Genomic DNA, 21237 nt, shown 5'->3' on the forward strand with positions numbered 1-21237 from the left:
TAAAAACCCTCAGCCTGGAAGTGGGTTTCTTGCACAAATGTATGGGAATAATGCACATATGTTTAAGTATTTTTTTATTTATTATATGAGAACACGGACATGTTCCACAACTCCCTTTAGGAAATGTCATTCCTGTATAAGTGCTCATTTAAAGGAAACCAGAGAGGAATAATTAAAAGTTATTTATACATACCTGGGACTTCCCGCAGCTGCAGAAACCCTAATCGCTCCCACGCCGAGGTCCTCAGCTTCCCCCGTTCGCCGGTGCGGGTCCTGTCCTTCCAGGGGGCGTGGCCAGCCTACGCCAGTGAAGTGCGCTGTTTGCGTATCTCTCCAGCAGCCGCTGGAGAGGTACGCAAGGAGCGCACTTCAGCTACGATCGACTGGCCAGTCGGGCTGAAGTGACGGGACCCGCACCGGCGAACGGAGGAAGCTGAGGACCTCGGCGTGGGAGCGATTAGGGTTTCTGCAGCTGCGGGAAGCCCCAGGTATGTATAAATAACTTTTAATTATTCCTCTCTGGTTCTCTTTAAACTGGTGTCCAGAATTCTGCTTTATAAAGGAATGAGGGTAGCGAGAAGCAAACTGAATAGGGAAAGGAGAAGAGAGCAGGAGAGGGGAGAGAATGAATTATGAGCAGACTGCGAAGAAGGAAGAAAGCATAGGATGTTAGAAGGAACAGGGCAGAGAATGGGGAGTATAAATGTAAGGATGTGAGCTTGGGAGGAAGCTAGAGAAGGGCAAGATAGGACAGGGATGATGATAAAGAAAAAAAGGGAAGAGGAAGTAGGAAAGTTGAGGGGGAAAGGGAAAGTGGAGGGAGGAAACAGGTAAGTCGATGTACATAGGAGAAAGCAAAAGAAAAGGGGATCAGGAAGGGAGAGGATGGGAGAACTGAGAAGGCAGCTGGGGGTAGGGGGAAGAAGGAAAAGGAAAGTTGATAAGGGATGGGTGAGATGAATGGGGATAGGGAAAGGGATAAGGAAAGGGTAAATGGAAAGGAAAAGGGATAGGAAAAGAGATAAGAATAGGATAAATGAAAATGGAAAGGTAAAAGGATAGTGTAAATGGAAAGCAAAGGGGATAGGGAAATAGATAAGTATAGAATAAATGGAAAGGAAATGGGGATAGGGGAAATAGCAGCTGGAGGTAACAGGAGAAAAGGGCACCAGCAGCTAGTGGATAAAAAGGGCGCCGCCATTCACTCCCATAATAAATATTGTTTAATGGGCGCAGAACAGGAAAAAAGGGCGCCGGAGATCATTAACGTTTTACAAACGGCACCCGGAGATTTTTAATGTTTTATAACTGTGCTTGTGATGATTTAAGTTTAGAAAATGCGTCCATGACGAATAACGTTTATACAAATACTATACATATTTATCGTATGTAACTAAAACATTATTTAAAATGTTATCCCTTACTGTTTGTAAAACATTATTATTCACAAAATAAAGCGATCAGTACATAACATAAATTGCAATATATTTTTTGCAGTCACTATTTGTAAAACATTATCCACATAATAAAGAGATCAGTAAGGGTGGGTGGTTAGGGTTAGGCACCACCAGGGGGGGGTCTAGGGGTTAGGGATAGGAACAGGGAGGGTTCTGTGTGAGAGTAGGGTTAGGTATAGTTACAGTACAATATACACCACCAGGGGGTTCTTAGGGTTAGGAACCACCGGGGGGGGGGGGGTGGTTAGAGTTAGGCACCACCAGGGGGGTCTTAGGGTTAGGCACCACCAGGGGGGTCTAGGGGTTAGGGATAGGTACAGGGAGGGTTCTGTGTGAGAGTAGGGTTAGGTATAGTTACAGTACAATGTGGTGGTTAGGGTTAGGCACCACCAGGGGGGTGGTTAGGGTTAGGCACCATCAGGGGGTGGTTAGGGTTAGGCACCATCAGGGGGTGGTTAGGGTTAGGCACCATCAGGGGGTGGTTAGGGTTAGACACCATCAGGGGGTGGTTAGGGTTAGGCACCACCAGGGGGGGGGGGTCTTAGGGTTAGGCACCACCAGGGGGGTCTAGGGGTTAGGGATAGGTACAGGGAGGGTTCTATGTGAGAGTAGGGTTAGGTTTAGTTTTAGTAAAATTTTAGTAATACTTACTAATGTTTTACAACACATTACGAATGTAGTTATATTTATATAATCGTTATAAACAATATTTTCAGATTTTATTATAAGAAGAAACGATAAATGAAGCTTATTCACAATAATATACAATTATAACGATTAAACATATATTATCGTTTTTTTTAACAAACGTAATTATAAGTTTCACCTTTAAAACAGGGAAAATTAACCTTTTCACAATTGACGATTTCATACACATTATTTAATGATTTATACATTTGTAAAACATTATTTGTAAACGAAATACAACACAATATTTCTATAAATGGTATTACTGCTTATCGTTTACACCCCGTGCCCTTTTTTCCCAACGCCCTTTTTGTACGTACGCCCAGCTGGGGCCCGGGGGTAAGGGAAATTAAATGGAAAAAGAAATGGAATAAGGAAAACGGGATGAGGGATAAAAGAAACAAAATAGGCTTGCCAGCAGCAGCAGACAGCATCCACTTCTATTTGATACTTACAGTGTAAACAATGTTTCCTACAAATAAATAATCAGTGGTTTGTCCATTGGTGAACACAGCATCTGAAACAGAGGGAGACAAAGAACAATTATCATTCAAAAGTCACAATATAATGATCATCTAAATCAGAGGAACACCTCCTGGCCAAACAAACCCATTATTTACAGGTTTCATATTAATTTCTGATTGTCTGTGTGTCTCAGATATAACCATTAACATACAATATACTATTATCATCATGTATATAGCACTGACATTTTCCGCAGCACTGTACAGAGTAGATTGTCTTGTCACTTAACTGTCCCTCAGAGGGGCTCACAATCTAATCCCTGCCATAGTCATATGTCCATCTTAGTTTAAGGAAAATTTTAGAGGGAAGACAATTAACTTATCTGCATGTTTTTGGGATGTGGGGGAAAACCGGAGTGCCCGGAGGAAACCCACACAGAGAGCATACAAACTCTGTGCCGATAGTGCCCTGGCTGGGATTTGAACCTGGGACCCAGTAATGCAAGGCGAGAGTGCTATCCACTACATCACCATGCTATAAACAAAACTGTCAAATGTTCCCATGCCTTCCCCTAATATCATGTCAGAATCTGTCACAAAGTCATATGAGAGATTGTTCCTATGAAGTGCTGTGCAAGGCCTTCTCACAATGCCAGTATAAAGCATCATTACCAAACAGCAAATAAAAACAATTTGTTAAGTAAAAGTAGCCACATTCACCAGCTTTCCTGGAAAAAGGCAAGTTTGGACACATGCTCTTCTGACTGTCCAATCACAGCAATAGGTTAAAGCATGGGTCCCCAAACGTTTGGGTCAAGGGCCAGGTCAACATACTTCAGACTGCTGGGGGGCCGGAGTATACATAAAATGATGTAGAAGTCTTTGTGGGCTAGACAGTAAAGGATGCCAATTGGACAACAGTGTCACCTGATTTGATTGGAAACCAGCGAATTACTGCTTTCTGGCTTCATTCTATATGCGAACCACCAATATTTAAAGAGACACTGAAGCGAAAAAAAAATATGATATAGTGAATTGGTTGTGTACTATGAATAATTACTAGAAGATTAGCAGCAAAGAAAATATTCTCATATTTTTATTTTCAGGTATATAGTGTTTTTTCTAACATTGCATCATTCTCTAATATGTGCAGATTACACAACCCTCAGCATTCAAAATGATTCTTTCAGAGCAGTCTGAACTAATGACCTCTCCTCTGGCAGAGAAAAAGTAAATAGTTCAATAACAGTTGAGATAATAAAAGTCAGATAACAGCCCTCTCCACGACTTTGAAAGTCGTAGAGCTTAATGGCTTGTTTGCATAGAGATAACAACTGGAGTTTCTTAACTCTTCCTGTACTGGAAACAATTAGACTGATGTATCTGATCTTAATGTTCTATTTCTTAGCTGTACTACACATACAAATCATAATATCATAATTTTTTTTTCGCTTCAGTGTCTCTTTAAAGATAGAGCTGACCGCATCTATAATATATTTTTTTTTGTGTGTGGGGCTGGTAAAAAAGCCTCAGGGCGACACATTCGGCCCGCGGGCCTTAGTTTGAGGACCATTAGGTTAAAATGAACTTGAGCAAAAGGGTCAAAAAGTAAATACTTACCTAAGAAGAGCTAAGCCTCTGGATCCTGTAGAGGCTTCCCTGGTCCTCCCTGCTCCTGCCTCTGCTCGCCAGGACCCTCCAGAAAACCCAGGCAACCCTCCTCTTCAAGCACGAGTGTAGCCATGCTGCACCTCTACTCATACTGCACAGGCGCGGCTGTACTCACACAGGCACAGTACTTCCATGCTCGTGCTTGAAAAGCAGTGCAGCCCCGATTAGATTTTCAAAAAGCCCTTGTCAGAAATATTTGGGGTGTCCGGGAGCGGCAAAGGGGGACCGAAGGACGGATCCAGTGGCTTCCCTCATCTTAGGTAAGTAATTACTTTTTGATCTGAGCTTTAGCTCCAGGTACACTTTAACAGACTCAGCAGGGAGAGTTGGGACCAGTGGTGTAGCTGGGGAGCTATAGGCTGCAGTGCAACTTTTACACACGTCCCTCTCAACCACTCCACAAATAACAATTGATATAAAACAACGAAACCTGCCATTGCTGTCAAAGACATGCTCCATGTCAGTGAGGAGCAAGCAGAGGAGGGGCAGGGCCGGTTCTAGACGTTTGCTGCCTGAGGCAAACTTGTGAGGATGCATATGCCCCCAGTTTGGAATGATCACACAGCACCCGAAAATTTACTCAGCTTCATTAAATGTTCTCACGTGACATGCTGCAACTCAACACAATATCACACTGGCTGGCTGTGAGTCTGTGACAAACTGCTGTCCCTCAGCCACTCCATTACTCCTCAGTCAGGACAGCAGTGTCACCTCCTCCCTTCTGCTGTGCAAGTCAAATGAAACACTGCTGCTCTCCTTCCTCCGCCCTCCTCACTCACCGCCAGACTCCTCACACAGCACAACAAGCTGCTTTTCCCCAATGATGACCTCGTCACCTCGCTCTCCTCTTGCTTCTCCTCCTACTCTGACTGCATGCTGTTTGTGTAAACACAGTACAAAAATGCTGGCCCTGTAATCTATGCACCTGAAGCAAATGTTTTACCTTGCTTCATGAGAGAACCGGCCCTGAGGAGGGGATCAGCTTGTTAAGGATTATCACTATTCACAGTGCAGTGTACAAGGGGGTTTCCCCACTCCTCTGGCATAAGATTGAGGTGAAACACAGTCGGCCTGCCAAATCACCCTCAGGCTAGGCATATTTGTAGTGTAAGGACAAGCACATTCACAAGAATTCACTGGACAGTCATTTTTACTTCATGCAGTAACAGTTTACATTTGCAGTTTCATATGGTGACAATCCAGCAGGTAATTCAGCAAGAAGATAATTACCAAAAAAGGTAACCCAAAGTCCATCAAACAAGCCAAACCGCACTGAATATAATGCACAATTGACGTGTGGTTGCTAATGAGTCCGAAAGATTACAACGTCTAAAAAAACAAAAACGGCAACAGACACCGGCCACAAGCTGTTTCAGGCAATATTAACCATCTTCAAGCCAATATGTGCACTCCTGGCTTGAAAACAGGCATTATCTTCTGGACTCATTAGCAACCACACATCAACTTCACAGTCTCCTACTCAGATCAGATCTCTTCTCCTCATGCTTTGTCTGTCGAGGTTCCTCAAGGCTCTGTCTTTGGTCCCCTCCTCTTTTCCATCTACATGCACGGTCTTGGTGACTTAATCAACTCATTCGGGTTTCAATACCACCTGTATGCAGACGATACGCAACTGTACCTCTCAGACCCAGACCTTAACTCCCTCCTCAAACGTGTTCCTGACTGCTTGTCTGCTATATCCTCCTTCATGTCCTCTCGCTTCCTAAAACTTAATATGAGTAAAACGGAACTAATAATTTTTCCACCGTCTCTGGCCACCTCTCTGCCTGAAGTAACTATAAATGTTGATAACACTCCCATAACTTCAGTTCCCAAAGCACGGTGCTTGGGGGTAATATTCGACTCTTCTCTCTCTTTTATTCCTCATCTTAACTCCATAACCAGCTCCTGCCATCTCCAACTCAAAAATATATCTCGCATCCGTCCCATTCTCACTCAAGACACAACCAAAATGTTAATACATGCTCTTATAATTTTTCGTCTGGACTCCTGCAACGCACTACTTTGTGGACTACCTTCTAACAAACTGGCCCCGCTCCAGTCAGTACTGAACTCAGCTGCTCGTCTCATTCATCTTTCTTCTCGATCTTCCTCAGCTGACCCTCTCTGTCAAGCTCTTCACTGGCTGCCAATTAACCAGAGGATCCAGTTCAAACTCCTAACCCTAATCTACAAAGCTCTCCACAATCTCTCTCCCCGGTACATATCATCACTCATTCCCAGATACAAACCCAATCGCAATCTCAGATCTGCACATGATCTTCTGTTGTCCTCCTCTAGAATCACCTCCTCACATTCCCGCTTACAAGATTTTGCACGCGCTTCACCCCTCCTCTGGAATGCCCTCCCACAACACATCCGTCACTCGCCAGCCTTTGTTACTTTTAAACACTCTCTAAAATCTCATTTGTTCCGACAAGCATATGCGCTACCCTAGGCCACTTCCCTTTGTCCTAAGACCAAATTGCACTCCTACTAGGTATCCTAAAACACAAAGCCTCTATATATTTTATCGTATACTACCTTTCCTTGTTTCCACCCCATTCCCTTTAGATTGTAAGCTCACAAGGGCAGGGCTCTCTCCCCCTTTTGTGTCTTGGAAATCATTATACATTTTATTCATCATGTTACTTTTAATCACTGTCATTACCACTTATGTACTTTGTATTCTGTATGATGTATCATTTTTTGTATTTTGTCATTAATTATGTATCTTGTATATTGGTGTACACCATTGTCTGTATTATTATGTACCCCATGTTTGTTTCTTACTTTGTACAGCGCCACGGAATATGTTGGCGCTTTATAAATCAATAATACTAATATTAATAACGATAACCACACATGAACTGCCAAGAGTCAAGACATGGGAGCCATGGGCCCCACAACTTTCTTAACTTTTGAGGACAATTTCTATTTAGATAGGAAAGTTTATAGAGGTGTAATGTGTCACCAAACAATCCACTCCATTCATTGACCGTTGGAGGCTACAACCGTATACAGTGCAAAATCAAACGTTTTCTAGCCTAAAAGCACAATATGTTCCAAAGTGTGGCCCTACGCACACCCAGATAAATATCATGAACAACCACCAACAGACAAGCCTTTGGAGCAACCATTAATGGAACATCAAAAACATTACTCAATATATCCTCAACTTCTCACCAAAAGGGAACCATCCTCCGACATAGCATATATTATTATTATTTATTGAATTTATAAAGCGCCAACATATTACGCAGCGCTGGACAATAAATATATACAATGATACAAGGTTGACAGACATAACAAGGTTATACAACATAGAACAAAGTTATATATGCAAATTGTACAAAATACATGATCATGCAATATGGGCTGGATAGGTAGGCCCAGTAATACAAGTACAGGCTGTCATAGGACAGGAGTACATGATTCTGTAGATTAAACTAGGGAATTGAGGACCCTGCCAGAGGCTTACAATCTAAACGGTGGGGTGGAAACACTAGGTGGGGCTGTTAAATATTCAGTATATATGTAAATAATTCCCACCCGCCTCATCACAACATGGGCATCTATCATCTCTATCAGAGTACATTTGTGCCAATCTGAGAGGGGTATAATAAACCCTAAAAATAAATGTGAATCATTCTATCTCTGGCTGAGATCAGCACCTCCATACCATCTTCTAATAATTCATGCATTCCTCCTCCTGCAGACTGGGAACATCTCCCCTCCACAACTGAAACTGGTATTGTTTAAAAACAAATAAATATGGCAGCCACTGTATCCCTCTCACTTCAGTTGTCCTTTAAAGTTTTATTGATCAGCAATGCTGAATAAATCTCAGCTGGCCATTATGGAAGAACCTGCAGTGAGGCTCCTCCTACTGATCACCTCCCGTCCCTTACCCCAGAACAGAACAGTCTGCATGACAAAAAGCAAAGCAGAATGTCTGTACAGCAATCATTCCTAAACTCTCGCCCAAACTGATCATGGACAGTTATCTAGCATCTATAGCGGCTTCAATCACTAGACGTGCTGAAATATCTACCATGATAATGATAGTGTAGGCCATAATAATAACGCCCCGATCACTTAGACATGTATGAAATGTATTTCTTGGAATCATTGGTTTATTTCTCCCAATTAGCGATGATGACTCATTCCATAAATGTGCAAAACGCCTGTTAATTCCCTTTATTTCTAGTTGGTCCCTCCGAAGGTGCAATAAAAGCTTCTGCCAATGCCTTATCCCAACAGGCCATTATATGCTTTACAATTTGCAGAACACATGTAATTCGCTTGACCAGCAAACCATGCATCTGCCTTACATTAACATGCAAAGTTATCAAAACCTCTAATAATACCAAAAGGTAAGGCTGGAAATATAGACGTTGCCAATGCTGGTTATACTCAGCATTGCCTGTTCCCTTAATAAAGAAAATCTACAATCTTTTTTTTAACTCCTCATCTCTCCATACTCTCCTCCAAGGGTGTTCATCTTCAAAGTGATTTCAGAATTATTTGCATCCAATTGACCATTCCTATTCACCTAGACATTACTAGAAAACCTCTTTAAAGGACCAGTATAGTGGAAAAAAAGTAGATAGTTAAAATATTACAGAACCAACAGGCTTTGGTCTGGTACACCTCCTCATGGGGGATTCTCTGGGTTTTCTTTGCTTTCAAAAGAATTTCCTTAACATCAGTTTAACTGCCAAACAGTAATGCTACGTACACACTTGCGATAACTATCGTTTGCAAGGAACGATAGTTACCAGACGAACGATATTGGAAAGATTGGAATGCAACGATGGGATGCAGCGATCATCATACACATTTTAACGATCGTTCTCGCAGAAAAGAACGATCAGAAGGAAATGTTGCGTACATATTTATATAAAATTAAAAAAAAAAACTATAACATGGAGTTACAATAGATACAAATATATGATGGTTAACTTGAAAACAAAGTTTAATTGAAATGAACAATGTAACAATCTTTACGGCCGCTCTACAAAGGAAGTACTGAAGCTGGGCAGAATTCAACGCAGGCGCAATGGCCCTTGTAACGATCGTTCTCGGCCGATGTCTGTACACACTATAGTTTTCTAACGATTGTCGGTAGATACGATCCATCAGGTTGGATATTTCCATCTTCCCGATGTCGTTCTTTTGTCGTTCGTGTTAATGATCGTTGGGTAAAGTTTTTTCCCCGATTGTCGGCGGAACGATCGTTAATTAGTTGTTTCAAACGACCATAGTCGCCAGTGTGTACGCAGCATAAGATACCAGCTAGTCTCCCTGCTAATTTGCACACTATTTTGGCAGTTAAACTTGGCAACTGCCATTCAGGAAATGCTTTTTAAAACTAAGAGAACCCTGAGAAACCCCCATGAGAAGTTGGACTAGTCTAAAACCTTTCAGTTCTGTCCGATTTTAACTGCTTACTCTTTTCGCTGCAGTGGTCCTTTAATTATATGGGAATTAATTATGTTGCATTTTATTACACTGCTTACCATGTATTAATGTGAAAACTTGTGATGAATATGATTCATGTAAATATGAGATGGATATGAAAATGATTACAGCCACCAGCCCAAAAGTACCGTTAAAACAAACTTCTAAATATGAAATTTGATTGGAGGGAGCAGATGAAGGTGTACCCGAGGCGATGTCACATGATGAGATAAACATGTATGTACAGTGCAAAACATATTAATAGCCAGGCTGTTTTACTTGTTTTATGTGGCTGCCTGAAAGAGTTAATGTTTAGGCATGGAAGTGACATCTTCTGTCTTGTCGGTAAGTGGTCGGGAATATAGCAAACATCACTGATAAGCAAATTACAGCCATAAAAGTTTTCCTAGCAGAATACAACTTCTGAGGGCAGGGGGAGATAAAATACACAAACTATTGACCTTTTTCTAACTCTGGGACACTTAATAGGCTGCCACTAATTAGAGACCGTAAAAAACATTCAACCTACTTTGTAAATGTTTAAATATAAAACAAAACCATAGGATACTTAAAAAAGGGTCATTTTTAGGAGTTGGAGGATAAATATATACAGTAATTGTTTATGCCATCAGTTTATTTTTTACCTCAGGTTCACTTTAAGGCAGCCCTCAGGCAGGGTTTTAAAATTTGCACGCGAATTGTGAATCTGCAATAATGCGTTTACCGCACACCCAATGAAAGTCAGTAGAGAAGCACACTTCTGTTTAAAAATTGCAGAGATGTTTCCGCATGCATGAAAGAAACGTAAATCTTGCAGCATAAATTTGCACATTGCATGTGAATGTTCATTGGCATTCATTAGCTACGCTGAAAAAACATGAAAAAATGTTGTGTTTTTCGCAATGATAAGTGGGTACCATGCCTCACCCTTATCCCTGCGATTTTTGACCACATTTTTTCAAATCTGCGTTTTGTGGTTTTTAGGTTCTGAATTTTTGTTTGTTCGTGTTGCGATTTTTCCGTGCGTACTAATAAAGTTAATTTACATGACATTGTACGTAATTAACATAATACTTGGAATGCGAAAATTTGCAATTCCCATTGACTTGCATTGTAAGTGAATTGATGCCATAGACTTGCATTAGGGGGGTGAACGCAAACTTGCAAACATACAGACCACATGCAAATTCTGCTATGTGTAAGGGCTCGTTTCCACTAGGGGGTGATTTGCAGCATTTTCCTCGCATGTAAATTCTGACAGGAAAAAACAGCCAAAATCAATAAAATCAAAAAACAAACAACAACCCCCCCCCCCCCAAAAAATGGGTAACATGAATCCCTATAACCGTGCAGTGAGATATAAATGCGATCTTGCATCACAGCAAGTGCCAACGTGCGTCTGAAGGGGATACTGACCCTAAGGTGGGCGGGTCTGAATCACGTGACCTGGAGCGCTCCTCTTGGCTGCAAAATTACGCTAGACAGATATGGCATCAGTGCGCGTTCCCCGCTGCAATGCAGCCACGCAGAGCGGGTAGAGCCGTCGCCTGAGGGCCAACACCGTCCTATGGTCGTGACCCAGGTGGTTAACTGTTCTGGAGACATCGCAAGACGCGGTAACCAAACGAGTGGACTACTACCAGTGGTGAGATTATTCTGGACTTTTATACATATCTAGCTTGCAAGCTGAAGAGGACTCCCTTTGCCCTTCATATATATGCACATATTTCTCTCTCCCCCTCTCTGAAGACGCGGACAAATTGGAACCGGTACCTTTAGGGGTGTGTGAGTGAGGGGTGCGTGATGGAGGTGCGGAGGGAGATGCGCTTATTACAGGCCAGTTTTAATTGATTTTAATTTGTTTACCCATTGATCGAGTTTGTGTCACAATAAAGCTATTTTTCTATTTTTGCAATACCTATGAACTTTCCCACTGTTTTTTCTATATTATTAGATACTGACCCTAAGACCTGGGATGCACAAAGCGCTAACGCAATGGCTAGCAATTTGTGGTAGCGCTTTGGAAGCTAGTTTCCTGCTCCTTTACAGTGCATTAGAATGGTAAAGCTTCCAAAATGCTGCATGTCCTGCGATTGCAATTTCCCTAATTGCAATCATTAACAAAGCGTTTTGGGGAAATCGCTAACGATTGAAAGCAATCACAAAACGCTGCCAAAAATGCTCTAGTGGGTCCCAGCCCTTAAAGGACCACTACCACAAAAAACTGTACATTTAAAATACACGTAAACACATACAAATAAGAAGTATGTTTCTTCCAGAGTACAAAAGTGTTATAAATTACCTTTTCACTATGTTGCTGTCACTTGCAGTAGGTAGCAGAAATCTGACAAAATGGACAGGTTTTGGACCTGTCCATCTCTTCATGGGGGATTCTCCGCATGGCCTTTATTCTCTATAAAGACTTTCCCTAAAAAGGATTTGTTCAAATATGCTGGCCAGCCTTCCTGTTCACTGCACACTTATTTTGCAGTTGGATGGTGATACTGAAATTCACTAAGTGCTTTTGAAAATAAAGAAAACACTAAAAAAAAACCCATGAGGAGATGGGCTAGTCTAAAACCTGTCAGTTCTGTCAGATTTCTACTACTTACTGTAAGTGACAGCAACATCGGAGAAAAGTAATTTATGGCTCATTTTACTCTGGAAGAAACGTACAGTACTCCTTATTTGAGAGTGTTTACTTGTATTTAAAATTGTATGATTTTCGCAGACAGTGGTCCTTTTAAGGTGTCTCAGTCTATAATACTAGATCAGGTTTTTAAACTTCTGCTCGCTTAAATCTGGCATAACTATTAAGCACACGATACAAAAAAATAGCTTTTTTTCACTTTGTGATGTTTGCTAACATAAAGCAGCTAACACATTATGACTGGTTCCCATGTGAGGGATTAGCGATTAGCTTTTTATCCGGTAGAATCCTGAAATAATGGGAGCAGTTTGTCAGTCCCTGTCAGACTATTGTACTGAAGTCAGATAAACAAACACAGGGTGTAGCTGCAGAGAATGTAACATCCAGCGCAAATATGTGATATGCAAACAGTTATACAGAAAATTAAAAAAAGACGCCAGAAAGCGAAGTAAATAACTGCTAACTCCAGAAACTGGACGCAAACAAATTCTGTCAGTCAGTGAACCATCTGTGCTGTGGGAAGATGGAGGAATACCTCGATGCTACGTACACACATGCGACAACGATCGTTCGTTAAGAACGACGAACGAACTTTTAATTGATGAAAGAACGACCTAAGTAAAGGTAGTTTTAAAATGTGTGTAACGATCTGATCGTTAGAACGAACGTTACATCACAGAAAGCAACTATTGCGCCTGCGCATAAAAATGAGAAGTTCCATGGAGAAATAGTGAAATGCGCATGTCAAGCCTAGTACGAACGATCGTTTCCAACGATGTAATACTTTTGCAAACGATCGTCGTTGGTTAAAATCCGCCGAGACAGAACTTTCTTTTGTAGCGATTTGGCTCGTTCGTCGTTTGCCATAATAGTCGGTGGTTCGTTTTTTGTAACGATCGTCGTTGGTAAAGATCGGGGAACGATCGTTACAAACGACTATAGTCGCATGTGTGTACGCACCTCAAGAGTACAGATGGTCAATGAGATGCAAACCATTTTGAGTTGATGCAGCTTTATGCAAATTGCGTATGCAAATGTATGTAGCTTGAACATGAATCAATCGAATACACCGAGTAGGGCTGCTCAAATCTGGATCCGGGAGATACCCGGATAGTTGCTACCCGGATATCTCCCAGTAAACCTGTGGGGGGTGGGCGGGGGAGTCAATCTTACCTGTCTGACGTCTTCTTTGTCCGTCCCTCGGCGCCTCCCACGATGCGCTCCACGTGATTACAAACACTTCCTCCTTCAACCCGGAAGGAGGAAGTGTTTGTAATCATGTGACCGCCGCTTGGACCGCATCGTGGGAGGCGCCAAGGGACGGACCGAAGAAGACGTCAGACAGGTAAGATTAACCCCCCCCCCCCTGCCCACCGCGCACAGGTAACTGTGAGATATCCGGATAGAACTATCCAGATGTCTCCCGGATCCAGATTTGAGCAGCCCTGCTACCGAGGGCTCTTTTCCACTATGTAACCCGATTGCAATCACAATCGTGTTTCAATTTCCACTATGCGATTGTGATTGAGCTGCTATGCTCAGTATAGTATTCAATCGCATCCAAAACGCGGCAGGACGATGTTTGTGCTCGGACCAAAATTGCGACGCAATCGGATCGCACAAATGGAAATGGCTGATGCCCTTTTCATTAGTTGTACTGCACCTGGCGTTTTGCGATCCGTTAGAAATTGGAATCAGATCGCAAAATGCAGGGTAGAGGAAATAGGCCCTCAGGTAAAATTCCATCGGTCCATTCTCAAGTTGCATACTGTTGTATACACAATTTGCATTATTCAGCATCAACTCAAAATGATTTGCATCTTGTTGTTGACCATCCCTACTCAAGAGAGCCCAACATGAATATGGTATGTAAAGCTGATCTAATTGTGGCGTTTAGGTTAGACAAGATTGTGAATGACATTCACTGTGTATGAGCTACACCAACAGCTGAGATAGATCTGGTTCTCTGCCTCAGTCTTTTGTACTACAAAACCCAGAAGCAGGTGATTTGGGTTGGGGGATCAGCAGGCATTTAATAGATAGTAGAAAGTATCGGTAATCTGGCGGTGAATTGGGTGCCGATGCGTTACTATTAACAGTAACAAGGAGCTGAAGAGCCCATCATGTATTTTGGAGATGGTCGGCTACAATAACAATCATTTTGGCACGGGGGGAGGGTTTAGTGTTAGGCATTCGATGGGGGGGGGGGGTTACTAGGAGGGGAGGGTTCAAGTGAGAATGGGCGCTGGGTAAGTGCATAGTAATACATCAGTAGTGTAAATTATGGATGTTTTTACTAACGACACCACCCAGCGCTCAACTTATGCAGCAGCACCCCAATATGTACTCACAAAACCACACCTTTGAAGCCGGTTTTACACCTGGCCAGTGTGTTTGCAGTGCAATGCTCCACCCACATCGCATCGCAACACACAAAACGTCATTCATATGACTCTGCAGCAGAGTGTGCTGTCAGGGTCATATGCATAGCACCCCCCCCCCCCCCCAGTGACGTACTCCTTGCTGGACAGGAAGTAGGTCACTGGGATCACTTTATCTGCGTCCGTTAGGCAACTGCCAAGTCAAATTCCTTGTAAGTGCAAACTTATTTGGACAAATAAAATGGATTTTGATTCTGATTTAGGCCTCTTTCACAGTAGGACGTTGCGTTTTGATGCCACGTTAAAGTCGCAACGCAAATTACAATGCAATGCTCCAAAAAAGTCGCAACGCAACTTAGCCTCCCTAGCGTTCTGGACGAGCAGAGACGCCAGGTGTCACCGTCCAGAGACGCCGGAGGTCACCGCTCAGGCCCTGCTGGGCCGATTTAAATATTTTTTTTCAAACACGCAGCTCGCACTTTGCTAGCTGCTTGTTTGCTGCGACCTCCGACGCTCGCCGCCGATCTGCCGCTACCCGACGTGAAAGAGTGCCCCCCCCCCCGCAGACCCCGTGCGCAGCCTGGCCAATCAGTGCCAGGCAGTGCTGAGGGGTGGATCAAGACTCCCTATGACGTCACGACGTCGATGACGTAATTCCGTTCATCGTCATTGCGACGGGGGAAGCCCTAAAGGAAATCCCGTTCAGAACGGGATTTCCTTATGGGCAAGCACGCTGGCAGCGATCGGAGGCGTGGGTGGAAAAGCGCAGGGACGGGGGCATCATGTAGCTAGCGATAGGCTAGTTACATGAGAAAAAAATTGGGCAAAAAAAAACACCCGCGGCCGTGGGTTTTCAGAACACCCAGCAGGTTAATGCCCCATTATAGTCGCATACAGTAGAGCATACAGGCCATGAAAAGTATATTTCCAAGTCATTACTGAGCATGTGCAAACAGTCCAACGCAGCTAATAACGTGTATAACGCACTGCATGCAGTACTTTCACTTACCATGCACGTTAGTCACAAACGCAACGTGTGCACGGTGAATGGGGCATTGATTTTTAATTTCAGTTCGCTATTCTGCATTAAGTGTTGTTTTAACGTGCGACTTTGCACTGTGAAAGAGGCCTTAAGACTGTAAATCTGGGCAAAATAAAGTTTTACGATTGGCAAACATTGACATATTAGTATTGTAAAAAAAGGTTATTTTATTTATTAAGCTATATTCCATTACACAACCTTAATTACCAAAATTGATTAGATCATACATGTCAGACCTGGCCCTCAGAGCCATTAAATTTGGCCCCAAGTGGTTTCCCCACTTTGCATTATGTGTGTCCAACTCTAGACCACCAGGGAAGCTATATTGGAGGTGAAGCCCTAGATCACCAGGGAAGCCATATGTTGGAGGAGTGGGGGGGGGGGGGGGGTCACTAGACACCAGGGACTGTATAGGGAAGGGAGAGGGGACCATTAGACACCAGGGAACTTTATAAGGGAGGAAGGTGGCCACTAGACATGGAGGTTGGCCTGTGACTAGGTGTCAGTGTTGAATTTTGGCACACTTTGTACGTGAGTTTGACACCCCTGGATTAGATGGTTAGACCCTTTGCGGAATGCTAAGACAATACATTCTACAAAGCAAAGTGGAAGATGCCAGCGCTATACAAATAAATAAAATACACAGTATTGAAAGAGCTTCAAGAATGGAAGAATGTATCCTTATTATTGACTTGCATAGCAGAAGGGAGGAGGTGGCACTGCTGACCTGACTTAGGAAGAATGGAGGACGTCCGACTGGCTGAGGGTGGGCAGTATGTTTGTCACAGATTCGCAGCCAGCCAGTGTGTTATGTTATTGTGTTGAGCTGCACTGCAGAGCCGGGACAAGGTCCTCCAGCACCCAAGGCTGAGACACTAAAGTGCGCCCCTCCATCCCTGCCACCCCAGCCGTCACACACTGATTGCTATTAGACTAAGAGGGCCACAGGGCCCACAACCTCCCCAACACCTTAATATCTAGTTATCTGGCTTGCAGTCACTGCCATGTATCCCCTTTTCTTATTTCTTTCTGCTTCATACACAATTAGGAATGACAGCTGAATGAATTGTGCGCCCCCTCCTACACTGCGCCCTGAGGCTGGAGCCTCTCCAGCCTATGCCTCGGCCCGGCCCTGAGCTGCAGCATGTCATGTCTCAAGATGTTGAATATGCTCCCTTGCTGACTAAGAATATTAAATGAAGCACAGTAAATTTTTGAGTGCTGTGCAATCATTCCAAATGAGGGTGGGGGTGGGGGGCTGGTAGTGACAGGGCCTTACTATACCAACATTCACTTCATTCTAAACTAGCTGAACTCTGGTCCTTCTCAGGTCTTCTTCTGCATTGTTCTTACTCCAAACATCCAAACCGTAGCGGAAGTTATAGCTTAGCATTAAATCAGGAAATGGACTGGGCTAAAGGCCATGATTTGATCATGGACGCCAGTTTTATCTTCCCCTGTTCTCTCACCAGACGCAATGCATGCTATGCTTAAACTTTGGAACAAGCACAATATTCAAATACAATTACTGGGACAATTACTGGATTCAGACGGTAGATTACTATCTATCTAGAATTTTAAACTGAGATAGATTATTCCTGACTTGCACTCAGGGGGGCATCGTAGAAAAGCTTTCTTGATCACATAAAGCTGAATAATTGCCAATAACTTCTCTTTTAAAGGGAGTCTGAAGCCTTTTTTAAAATAAAAAACAGATACTTACCTAAGTAGAGGGAAGGCTGTAGGTCCTAAAAAGCCTTTCCCGTTCTCCTCCCGGTGTCCTCCTGCGGGGGAATGCGGACAAAGCGGTGCAAACAGTTAGCACACTGGTGAAAATCCCTTTATCACACCATATAGGTAGAACAAAAACAACGTTTTGTAAGAAATAATACCTTTTGATGGCTAACTAATAGAGTTAAATGATGCAAGCTTTCTGGGATCTAGTCCCCTTCTTCAGGCATATTTCCAGATGTAAGCTGAAGTAAAACACTGATGCAGATAAATGGTAAACACGAAGATGACAGTTGTGTTGGTTACTGTTTATCCGTTAGGTGTCAGGTGATCAGCAGGCTGGAGCCAGTGAGTTAGTGCAACCATACATGAAATCCAGCAGGTTTCTGAAGATCATGAAGCCAAATCAATCATGTTACATAAGGTGTCATGAATCCTGTTCCACAATTTAAACCTTCTGTTAATGTCTTGAACATTTTCATAAATTTGTACTCAGAAACTTTTCTTGATTGATCATTTTTGAAGTTACCCTTAAGAACAAGTACTTTTAGATCTTGCATGCTGTGTCCTGGTTCACAGAAGTGTTGGCCCACTGGTGTGTCCATTTTACCCTCATTAATTTTAAAGCGGTGATGGTTCATTCTTGTGCGCAGTTTTTGTCCTGTTTCTCCTAAACTCAGTTTAGGCGTGATAAGTTTAGGTGTGATAAGTTTAGGTGTGATAAGTTTAGGCGTGATAACTATAGCACCAACTGGGTTAGCACCGCAGTGCACAGCTGATCAAAAGTTTTGCGCTAGCAAAGTCTGGTGCACTTCGCATTGAGTTTAATGGCGCTGCTTTGCGTGCAGGGCTTTGCGCGCAATCTAAACTTATCTAAACTTATCACGCCTAAACTTATCACGCTTCAACTGTCTTTTCACCAGCGTGGTGCAATGGTTATCATGCCTAAAGTCTCTAACTGGGTTAGCACCGCTTTGTGAATCGAGCCCAAAGTGTTTTATGGCTTTAATTTACTATCAGCGAGGGACACTATAGTCTGACTAGGTCCTCCACTGGAGAGAAACTGTCACTTGCATACCTCAATATTAACTATATCAGATAGCGAAAGAAAAAAAGGAACACAGCCTAGTTATTTTTATAGTTGGCACTATCTATCTCATCAGTTTATTTTCACCTTGGTATTCCCTAAAACGGGAGTCAGATGAGAGTTAAAAAAACAACAACAGATACTTACCTAAGGGCTCTTTCACATCAGACAACGCGAACAGGAGCCGTTCTCCTGTACGCATTGTCTGCCTGCGGCGTGTCGTCGGGTATCTACGGTGCGACGCAATCAGCGGCGGTAGCTGGTAATTAAACCCAACGGAAAACGCCGGCTCGCGGGTGCGTTGGAGGAAAAACTGCGCCCGGGTGCGTCGGAACCGCAACGCTTTGAAACGCAGCGTCGAGTGTGAAAGGTAAAATGAAAGTCTATGGACTTTCATCTTACCTTGGTTAACGCAAACGGCTTCCGTTTGCGTTAACGCACAAAGTCTGCCCTAATGTGAAAGAGCCCTTAGGAAAGGAAAGGCTATAGAGCCTTCCTGTTCCATTCCTGGTTCCCTCGTTTCACCCCTGGCTCCCCCTCAGCAGTCTCAGACCGATGGGACAGAGACTGCTCTCTGCCACTGAGGTAGGAACATAAGTACACCTGCGGACGGGTTACTCCGTACTGCATATGTGCGAGCATGCTCTCTCACGCATGCCCAGAGCCGCCCATCTTCAGGAAAACTCGGGTTCCCAAAGACTTCCGAAGCCTCCTGCGGTGGGAGATCTGAACGGAGGAGCCAGCAGTGGAACGAGGAGACCAGGAAAGGAACAGCAAGGCCCTATAATACCAAGAGCCTTCCCTCTCCTTAGGTGAGTATCTGATTTTTTTACCTAACGTCAGACTCACTATAAACACATAGATTGCAAGGTGACAATGTAAGCACTTACATATTGTTGGAAGACAATACAATATTAAGTGTAACTGCCCTTGGCTGTAGCACCTAGCAGTAACTAGTAGTAAGATTTGGTCACATGATTCCATAACAAGTTGTTTCATGGGATTCCCTGACCAGCGCCGCATACCGGTCTGCAGAAGAAATGGATATCCTTCTATTGTGCAGAATATGATACGTGTTATTGAACACACCATTGTTACAGGACAAACAGCAGTGTTACACCGCTCACAAGTCCCACACTTGCTGATACAATATAAGTTACACCAAGAGGGCCGGACATGGTGCTTCTTATGTGTCGCTGGGACGAGCAGCATTGCAGTAGCTCCTGTGTTGTCGGCCTGGTTAATCGAGCTTACGGTTTCAATAACCCTTTCTGCACACTCTTCTCTGGGGACACCGTGTAAAAGGAGACCGGCCAGGTGTCTCCAGGCAGACTGACTTATAGACACTGGTCCTTCTTTATACACAAAACATCACATTCTCCTTCCTGTTATGCTTGGCCCTGCTACAGAGGAGTGGAGGACTGCATTAGAGGCACTTCAACTGCTTAAAGGGGAACTGAAGAGAGAGGTATATGGAGGCTGTCATGTTTATTTCCTTTTAATCAATACCAGTTGCCTGGCAGCCCTGCTGGTCTATTTCTCTGCAGTAGTATCTGATTAAAACCAGAAACAAGCATGCAGCTAGTCTTGTCAGATCAGACTTATAAGTCTGAACCACTGAAACACCTGATCTGCTGCATGCTTGTTCAGGGGCTATGGCTAATAGTATTAGAGGCAGAGGATCAGCAGGGCTGCCAGGCAACTGGTATTGTCTAAAAGGAAATAAACATGACAGCCTCCATATACCTCTCTCTTCAGTTCCCCTTTAAGTCACATTACTTCCACTAATAAGGCACTTGTCATGACTGGATACAGTAATCGTGAAACTCTGAGAGATATGTTCACCAGGTTCACAAAAGAAGGCAAATAAGCACTGAGGGCATCACAGATGATCCATAAATTGAAGCCCCACTTCAGCTTTCCATTTTTAAATGCTGATGATAGAAAGTTGTATTAAATAGCAGCACACAAAGTTTTGTGTATTGCACATCTGTACTTTTTTTTGCAATGAATACAATAAAAGTAATCCTTGTAACTCCTTATGTTGCCCCTTACAATTAAGGCAGCATGGACAGCCATACTATCCCAGAAAAAAAAACCATATACTTTGTAAGTGAATGACTGCGTGTTCTACTTACATAACAGATGTATTGTACTGTCCATGTTTTCATTTCAGTGAATCTTATATAGTAGATAAAGATAATTCTGTCCCTAGCATTTTCCATTTTGCTTCCCTCTGACTGAAGCCAATCCTGATTAGAGATGGCCCGAACGGTTCGCCGGTGAACGGTTCCAGGCAAACTTTGGGTAGTTCGCGTGCGAACGTGAACTTTTCCGGAAGTTCGATTCACCCCCATAGTGTACCATTAGGGTCAACTTTGACCCTCTACATCACAGTCAGCAGGCACACTGTAGCCAATCAGGCTACACTCTCTCCTGGAACCACTCCCCCCGCTTATATAAGGCAGGCAGGGCAGCCATTATAGTCGTTCGTGTCCATGTAGTAATTAGTGAAGGGAAAGCTGCTGGCAGTCTCTCATAGGGAAAGATTAGGTAGGCTGTTGTAAGCTTGTTAGCTTGCTCCTGGCTGATTGTTATTCATAA

The 21237-nt window shown here is 43.2% G+C and overlaps 1 protein-coding gene across 9 annotated transcripts in view; it reads right to left on the bottom strand.

Annotated features, from left to right (window-relative positions):
- Positions 1 to 21237, bottom strand: part of ATP8A2 (ATPase phospholipid transporting 8A2) — a 970290-nt gene that overhangs the window by 283570 nt on the left and 665483 nt on the right. For all 9 annotated transcript variants that reach the window (XM_068266975.1, XM_068266976.1, XM_068266977.1 and 6 more), the window contains one exon: positions 2600 to 2661. In XM_068266975.1, coding sequence (XP_068123076.1) covers positions 2600 to 2661 — 62 coding nt within the window. The remainder of the gene's footprint in view (positions 1 to 2599; positions 2662 to 21237) is intronic.

Source organism: Hyperolius riggenbachi, chromosome 2, assembly GCF_040937935.1.
Source record: "Hyperolius riggenbachi isolate aHypRig1 chromosome 2, aHypRig1.pri, whole genome shotgun sequence".
NCBI lineage: Eukaryota > Metazoa > Chordata > Amphibia > Anura > Hyperoliidae > Hyperolius > Hyperolius riggenbachi.